Source organism: Notamacropus eugenii, chromosome 3, assembly GCF_028372415.1.
Source record: "Notamacropus eugenii isolate mMacEug1 chromosome 3, mMacEug1.pri_v2, whole genome shotgun sequence".
NCBI classification, from domain to species: domain Eukaryota; kingdom Metazoa; phylum Chordata; class Mammalia; order Diprotodontia; family Macropodidae; genus Notamacropus; species Notamacropus eugenii.
Genome location: NC_092874.1, coordinates 104170342 through 104179325, shown reverse-complemented (window position 1 = coordinate 104179325; position 8984 = coordinate 104170342). Strand labels below are relative to the sequence as shown.

General features: G+C 37.1%; 1 protein-coding gene across 1 annotated transcript; it reads left to right on the top strand.

The window, feature by feature from the left end:
* Positions 1-6980: 6980 nt before the first annotated feature.
* On the top strand, positions 6981-7958 carry OR6B1 (olfactory receptor family 6 subfamily B member 1). Its single transcript, XM_072650270.1, has one exon. It carries the CDS (start codon positions 6981-6983, stop codon positions 7905-7907), a length of 927 nt encoding a protein of 308 aa, XP_072506371.1. The 3' UTR covers positions 7908-7958.
* The last annotated feature ends 1026 nt before the right edge of the window (positions 7959-8984 follow it).

Below are 8984 nucleotides of genomic sequence, written 5' to 3'. Positions count from 1 at the left end.
TTTTTTATTGCATCTCCCCAAGTCTAATCAATCAACAAGTTTCTATTAAGTAATTACCCCATGCCAAACACTGCTCTGTAGCCACTGGGGATACGAATATAAGGAGTTAAATAATCCTTATTCTCAAGAGGCTTACATTCTATCTGGTGAAACAAAAAACATGCACATATATAAGGGAGTTAAATAAATAACTAGAAGAACAGCACATATAGATAGGCTTGAAGAAACTCAAGCAATCAGATCAAAATATGAATCTTATAGGTTCTTGATTTGGAGAAGGGATTGATGAAATTTAGATTAAATAATTTCATCTTTATTTTTACTAATCTCTAACTTAAATCTAGCATCTACCCAATATGAATGTAGGCAATGAACTATTATTCTGAAGAGTCCATAGGATTCACCAGATTATCATGATAAAAAAGAGGTGAAGAAGCTCTATTGTAGATCTGAATCTTTCCATAAGAGTTTATATAATTATACTTTGACTAAGCCACCTAATTAATTTTTTGCTTAGCTCAAATCTCTTCTAAATGTTACCACCTGAGGAATCTGATTGCTAACAATCATTATGATAATTGGCTTTACGTAATCCTTTATGATTTACAAATTGATTTTTCTCATTCATTCTTCATAATACCCCCGTGAGAAAGACAGGAGAGATATTAGAGCAAAGCGGATGATTTGCAGATAAGAAAACTGAAGTTCACAGAGGTGAATTCAATTCAGTTCAATAAACATTAACTATGCACCCACTATATAAATAAATGATTTGGCTAAGGTCACATAGCTAGTAATTAGCCAAGATGCATTCATTGCAGAAGAAACACTAAAGTCCCTGTGTTTGTCCTTAGTGTAAATTGTCTTGAAGTCTCTAAATTGATAAACTATTCCTTCAGTTTGATCACCACCCTTATCTAATCCTTCTCTCATAGATTATGGCTGTTTGCATCTGAGACTTTCTTCTCATTAAGACTTTCCCTTCCTTAAACTGATTGGACCAGAACTGCCATGAATTTCCACACTAAAAGGATTGTTACTAACATACTATGTCTCAGCCTTGATGAAATTGGTCTATCCAGTCCTGGAGGTGTCAGTGATTCTGTATCTACCTGTCACTCCAAGAAGTTGTGACCACAGTAGAGACCACAGCCTGGTAAAACCTGTCTTGGTAGATGGATTAAACCAGGTTGAGAGAAACCAACAGTCACCAACCTCAAACCCATTAGTGATTTAAGAGGATATATAGTTGGTACAGTGGATAGAGCACCAGTGCAGGAGTCAGGAGGACGTGAGTTCAAATCTCACCTCAGTCACTTGACACTCACTAGCTGTGTGACCTTGGGCAAGTCACTTAACCCTAATTGCCTCATCCTGGGTCACCTTCAGTCATCCTGATAAATCCTGATAAATCATCCTGGTCACTGGATTCAGATGGCTCTGGAGGAGAAGTGAGACCGGTGACTTGCACAGCCCTCCCTCACTCAAAATAAAGTCAAATGCAAGTCATGTCATCATTTCTCTGTTGGCATGTCTTCTTCGGCAATGAAGGATGAACACACATGCACTCCAAGCATATGAAGACTTCCTCTGGTGACTATGAAGATGACTGAAGCAAGTGCTATGGAGTGCTTAGACCTTGGCATCAGAGATGTCAAGATCATCCACTGCATCCTGGGCCATCACCAGTCAACTTGACTTTTATCTTGTCACTACACTTCAATGACTCTGAAAGACACAGTGATGCTAAGGATTTTTTTTGCAACTCTACCTCACTTAAATCCTATTCATGTGCAAGTCAAGATATCATCCATGATGTCATTGATCCTTATGAAAAGCAAAGGACAAATAATAACAGCTAAAGAATTGTTTCCCCAAGCCAAAAAAGAAAAAAAATGGATTTTTTTTGCCTGACTGAGGGAATTTAGGAACATACATTCAAATAACTAATTCTCTTCTTAAAGAAATAAAAACCATCTGATTCAATGGGAAAAAAATATTGAACTAGGAATCATAGAACTCAGGTTCAAGTGTTGACAATGACACTATCTGTGTCACCTTTTTACCTAACTTCTCTAGATCTGAGTTTCCATAACTGTGAAATCAATATAGCATGGGGCAGGTAGTTTTATTTCTACAATGAAATGAGAAGATTAGACTAGATGGTCACTAAAGTCCTTTCCAGATTTCTGATTCAGTGGCTGACATTTTGGTCTTACTCTGGGACATTTTGGTCCCAGAGAAGCCTGCTAAGGACGATATAGGTAGTTGAAAATATCAAGTTTTGCATTAATTCTGATCAGTGACCCTGTTCTCTGATCCAGAGCCTTCTCTGCATTAGAACTTCAGTCCAAAATTTCAAAATTAGTTTTTCTTTCCTCTTTAAAACTCCTACATTAAAAAAAATACTATCACTTAAGGTTTTGTTTAATCTAGAAGATATTTAACAAAGAGAAGAGAAAACCTAAGGGAGTGATTCTTGAAAAATTTCTTCAAGTATATGAATGACAGTTATGTGAAAAATGTATTCCATTGTTCTTAGAGAGAAATTTGATTGGAAATTTTTATTTTTAATTGTTTGCTTGGATGGCTTTATCATTTTTCCAATAAAAAAAAGAATGTTCTTTGATGTTTCTTTTTGTTTACCATTATGTTTCTACTTGGTAAGTGGAGTTGGGACAACAATGATCCTAGTATGATATTTCAGAAAAGCATAGACCTGAATCAAGGAGACTGGGGTTTACAATAATAGCTGATTTTATTAAGTTCTTTAATATTTACAGAAAACTTAACAAACATTATCTCATTGCCCTTCACAACAATCCTATGAGACAGACACTATACACCAACGTTTGGTGAATAAATGTTTGTTGAAGAAGTTTCTCTGAGATGAAGGACACAATCCAGGGGTTTTAGCATACAACAGAAACCATTAATCTATAGATGTGATGATTTTGCAAGCCCCTCCTAGCGCAGAAAAGATTACAGGATCATAGGTATAGAGATGGAAGTGACCATAGAAATCATCAAGTTTAACCCTCTCATTTTATAGATGAGGAGATTGAGGTATAGAGTGCATAAGTGTATTGCCTGTCAAGTAATTAGTAAGGGTCAGAGACAGGATCTGAACCCAGGTATTTCTAACTTCAAGACCAGCCCTCTATCCACTCTATCGTTGTGCCTTTGTCAACAACTGGCAGGAATTTTCAGCATGCCTCTATTGCGTCCTGGCACATCAGGGCGCTGTGTGGTCCTAAGTCTAAAGAAAGGCATTAGAGAACCAAGTAATGCCTTGTCTCAACCACCCTCGGTGGTTACTATTAGAGCTAGCATTCTCTACTTTTTTTAAACTTCTTTTTAGCAACATCTAGGTGTAGAGGTTTTGGATTTCAATAGATGATGTCATAGGTCCTCAAAAACACACTCAAACAGGAAATTCAGAAAACATCACCACTAATAATAATATTAAGTAGCAGTAGTATGGTACTTTCAGGTTTGCAAATGCTTTTTTCACATATGTTGTTTTTGTTTGTTATTTTGCATAATAACCTTGTGAGGTACCTGTAGCCATTAGCCCCATATTGCAGATGAGAAAGTTGGAACCAAAGCAAACTAAGTGACTTGCCTGGGATAACACCTAGGAAATAAGTGTTTGAGACAGGATTTGAACTTAGATTTTCCTCATTTAAGTTGGTTCTTTGTGTCCTTATGAAAGTGCTTAATAATGCTTTTTTTCCATTCATTTTTATTCTCCTAACTCCAAATTGTGGCAACAGAAAGTTTTCTAAGGCAAGTATGTCTTTATTGTGTTGGTCATAATTATTCTTTTAAATATGTGTAGCTGTGGATTTTGAAGGAAAAATTAAAATCTTTCGTGATTCTAATTGGGCAGTATATATTTTGTTATCAAATATGTATATTTATTACTAGTATTAACTTCAGATGACTCTTCTGTTTCTTTAAAAAAGGTACAACACCTTCAAAATAGAAACTCTTGGTTCCTTCCTAACCTTAGACCATTACAGTAGAAACTTCCCTTCCCTGTGGGCTTTAGCAATGAGATGCAGAAACTCCTGGGACATTATGCAGTTCTCAGAAGCTAATAATACCAGTAGCTTCTATACTACAGATGCCACCTAGAAGAGGATGGCTGTTGTAGGCACAAGGTGCTGGGCATGCCATTCTGATGTCTCTTTACACACATACACACGCACATATATCCCTTGTATGGCAAGTCCCTCACAACATGTCCAGGTTGGGGCATTGGGAGTAATCTGTGCTCATTCTCTCTTTCTAACTTTAGACAATAGGTATCTCATGAACACATTCCCAATAAATGACTTTCTCTTTTCTGCTTTTTTCTCTTTCAGATTCACTGAAGAACCTTCCCTCACTCCACTAAGGACAGTTAATTGAGGTAAGTACCATCTCTCCAGGGGTCATTTTGAAGATTGTTTTTTAGTTGTTCTGATTTACCGTTGAATAGGAAATAACTTCACCAGTGGTCATATGATAAGAATGTCTAAATCTCTAAGTCTCGGTCAAAATAGCTTATTTTTCAGCACAAATCTCTCCCATTCCCTAATCAAATATCATAACTTCTCAACTCACTATTAGTCTATGTGTCCTAAGGTGAGAAAAGAGGACTCCCCCTCACCCTTAGTCTTGGTTCTTCATGGACATCTTTGGTTGTGCAATTCTGAAACTCATTTGTGCTTGAAAAAACAGGTGGTAGATTTTCATGGGACTGTGGAAAAATGTGGGAATGTTTCTACCATTTGATTTTAAGAGTCAGGTAATGATTAAATTTCATCTTGTGGTGGAATCACAGAAAAGTTAAAATCTTCCAGCCCGTTCTTTAGGATTTGTGATTATGCAGCAAATAGAAAGCAGGGGAATCCTCTATTGTGGAGGTTCCTCTATGGGGATAAATGCAGAGGTAAGGTATCTGTATCTTAGCTCTTGTATCTGTGTGTGGCTTTTTTTTCTTGGATATATCATGTGATTATGTTTGTCTATTTTTGTAGGTATAAGTGCCATTATGTGTTCTTGTACATCTATTTTTGTGAGTGTGTGCTCTGTATTGACATATAAGTATTTTCTTAATGAGCATATTTTTATGTGCTTATGTCTACATGGAGTTATGTGTACCAAGTAGGTACTCAATAACTATCTCAATGGTTGTATGACTTTAACTGTGTTGTATCTGCATCTATATCTACATTTATATATCTATATACATCTTAATATGCATGCACATTTTAGCTTATCTATTTGTACATATATGCTATTTTAGTATGGCTATCTGGCCATAGTTTCCTACATCAGTCAAATTACAGTGCCTGATCAAAAAAGAAAAATATTTCTGAGTGTATGTGTGTGTGTGTATGTGACCTGTGTATCTTTCTGGTTGTATGTCTGATTGATTACTAAAATGTAGGCTTATCTCTGGTGGCATATGCTTACAGTGATGATCTTAACAGACTGACCTATTTTCCAAGAAGGAAGGAAATTTCAGGGAGAAGAAAGTGATGATAAGTCTCAGTCACAAGGGTATTATTTTTCTGCCTGTGTATCATGTGTTTGTCATGGCCAAAAAATTCATTATCTGTTGAAAAGCCTCTCCTTCCATGGCTAGAGTTGTCCTTAGACAATGAACATACTCAATTTGCCAGGACCACACCCAAAGCCTTTACAACATGGGGCACTCTGCCAAAGCTTGATCTTTTTTGCTAGAATAGCCTTTAAAAACCCAGGGTCATTTCTGTGGTAGGATTAGAAATCAAAATAGAAGTTTATGATTTTTTTTAGATATAAGGCTTAAATTAATAAATATCAAATACTACCTCGTACTTCAATGTATCAAATGAACCAAAGTATCAAATGAAGGGGTATTCACAATTTAGTAATTCATATGAATGACTTATTAAGAGGCTGCAGAGAGCTAACCTTGGTCAAAATATCCTTAATAAGTCATTGAACCTCTTAAAGCCTCAGACAAAGCTCTATCAATTGCAGAAGTGACAATCTGCTTGGGAAGACAGAGTTTCCACTTAGTGAGTTTACTCCATCCATGAAATCATAGGCCTTATACCATCCTATAACAACTCCTTAAGGTCTAATCCAACATTGTTGTTGAGTCGCTTCACATATGTCTGACTCTGTGACACGATTTGGGGTTTTCTTGGAAAGAGAGAGGAGTGGTTTGGCATTTTCTTCTCCAGTTCATTTTACAGATGAGGAAACTGAAGAAACAGCATTAAGTGACTTGCCCAGGGTCACATAGCTAGTGTCTGAGGCTGAATTTGAATTTAGGAAATTGAGTCTTCCTGGCTCTGGTCTGGGTACTCCATCTACTACACCACCTACCTGCCCCTCTAATCCAACATACTGTCTCCCTAAAGACTTAATTCTTCCTATCTACTGTCCTTTATGGATAGGCCAGTCTCCAAATTTCCGATATCCATAGTAATCAATTTATGGAAATAGACTGTTTCAAAGCTGTTCCACAAATTCTCACCGATTTGGTCTTTCTTCCTATGACCACTCCTCGGTTATCAAACCCCCAAACCTATTTCCTGATGAGTCTAAATCCCATAATTCCTCACACAAAAGTCTATTTGCGCTCCTTGAGAAACCTCCACAATATAGTCCTCCTCCAACAATGTCTCCTGTATCACAGAGTATTCCAGTAATTCTCTATCTCAAATCTAAAACTGATAATAAATTGGGGAAAGTGAAGTTCAGGACATAAAAGAGGAAATACTTCTCTGAGTTGAAGAAATAACCATTTGTGTTATCAGATGTCTGAACAGGTAGGTCAGTTATTCCCCTGGGTCTTGGTAGACACTAGATGGAATCTAGGGTTCAACTCATTGTGAGTATTCTAGTGGGAGTGAGGGAAAAGATGAGAGTTCTTTTTGCAAGGATTTTGTGACCATGTGATTGATTATCTGTCTAGGAAAGTTAATCTGTATATCATGGATGTGGAGAACCAGACGATGGTGACCGAGTTCATTCTGGTTGGGTTCCCAGGGAGCAAGACCATGCGTGGGCTGATATTCCTGATGTTCCTCATGGCCTACATGCTGACAGTGTCAGAGAATGTGATCATCATCCTTTTGGTGCAAAAGAACAGGCCACTCCACAAACCAATGTACTTCTTCCTGGCTAACCTTTCTTTCCTGGAGACCTGGTATATCTCTGTCACTGTACCTAAGCTGCTATTCAGTTTCTGGTCTCTGAGCAACAGAATCTCTTTCTCCAACTGCATGACTCAACTCTACTTTTTCATTGCACTCATGTGTACTGAGTGTGTGCTCCTGGCTGCCATGGCATATGACCGCTATGTTGCCATTTGCCGCCCACTCCATTACCCTACCATCATGAGCTATGACCTCTGTTTCCGCCTGGCTCTAGGATCTTGGACCATTGGATTTGGCATCTCCTTGGCCAAGATCTACTTCATCTCCCGCCTTAGGTTCTGTGGTCCCAATGTCATTAATCATTTCTTTTGTGATATCTCTCCTGTGCTTAATCTGTCCTGCACAGACATGTCTATGGCTGAGCTAGTAGACTTTATTCTAGCATTAATCATCTTTCTTTTTCCATTATCTATCACAGTGTTGTCCTATGGTTGCATTCTGGTGACAGTTCTAAAGATGCCCACAGGAAAGCATAAAGCTTTCTCTACTTGTGCCTCACATCTTGTGGTGGTCACTATCTTCTACTCAGCCACCATCTTCATGTATGCTCGGCCTCGTGCCATCCATGCCTTCAACATGAACAAAGTTATTTCTGTCTTCTATGCCATTGTGACCCCAGCCCTTAATCCTTTCATCTATTGCTTAAGGAATCGAGAAGTCAAAGAGGCTCTGAAAAAGCTGGCCTGTGTCCAGGATACCTGAACTGACTCATCTGGCCACTAAAGCCAAATGGACAAAGAAGAATAGCTCATTCTCTTCTCCCCTGTCTTTCCTGTTCATATGTAGTTGAATTTTTCCCTTTTAATATTCTACTACAATTTTCTGAAACTTACTTCACTCCTCAGTGCTAAGTCATTTGGGTGTGTTAGCCTCCAAATAAGAAGACCTTATTATGACTCTGAATGAGAAGGTGGCATCCATGGTATAAATATGATTTAGCATTACAGAAAAATTAAATGGATTTTAATAATAATGTTAATAGGTAATATATATATATATATATATATATATATAGTATTTTAGGGTTTGCAAAGTGCTTTACACATGTTATCTTATTTGAAATTCACAAAAACAGTGTGAGGTATGTCCTATTACCATCCCCTGTTGACAGATGTGGAAATTAAGGCTGAAAATGGTTAAATATTTTGCTCAAAGTCACATGGCTAATAGTATCTTAAGCAAAACACATACTCAGGTCTTCGTTATTCCAAATCTATAACAAAATCATCTAATTCTATCTCCTAGCCCACATGAATTTCTTCTCAGTCATTGCCAAGAGATAGCCATCTAACCCTCTGATTGAACACCTTGATGTTGGGGAATTCATTATATATTGGGGAAATTAATTTCATTTCTGGACAGTTCTAATTCATAGAAAAATTTTCTTATGTTGAGTTAAAGTCTATTTCCTTATTGAGCCATTTATTTTGGTTCTGACCTCTGGAATCATGGATGAGACATTGGTTCCCCATTTCTTGAATTTAAAGATAGCTGTTATGTTCCCAGTCAGTATTTCCTTCTTTGTACTGTATAGTTAATCTATAAATAAGAAAGTAAGGTTCAGAGTGAACTGGAGAAAATTGTTTTTTAGCCCTGGAAAACTGGGTAAAATTTACATTAATCAGTTTCATTTTGGGTTATCAGTGGGAAAAAAATAACCTTTTCATTTGAAATTGTATTATTTTAAAATTTGTCTTCAGAGGAGTTTGTTCTAGAATTGGTGTCCAGTGCCAGTTGTTAATATGTTTTATTCTCTTCACTTCAACATCTGTCATTTTT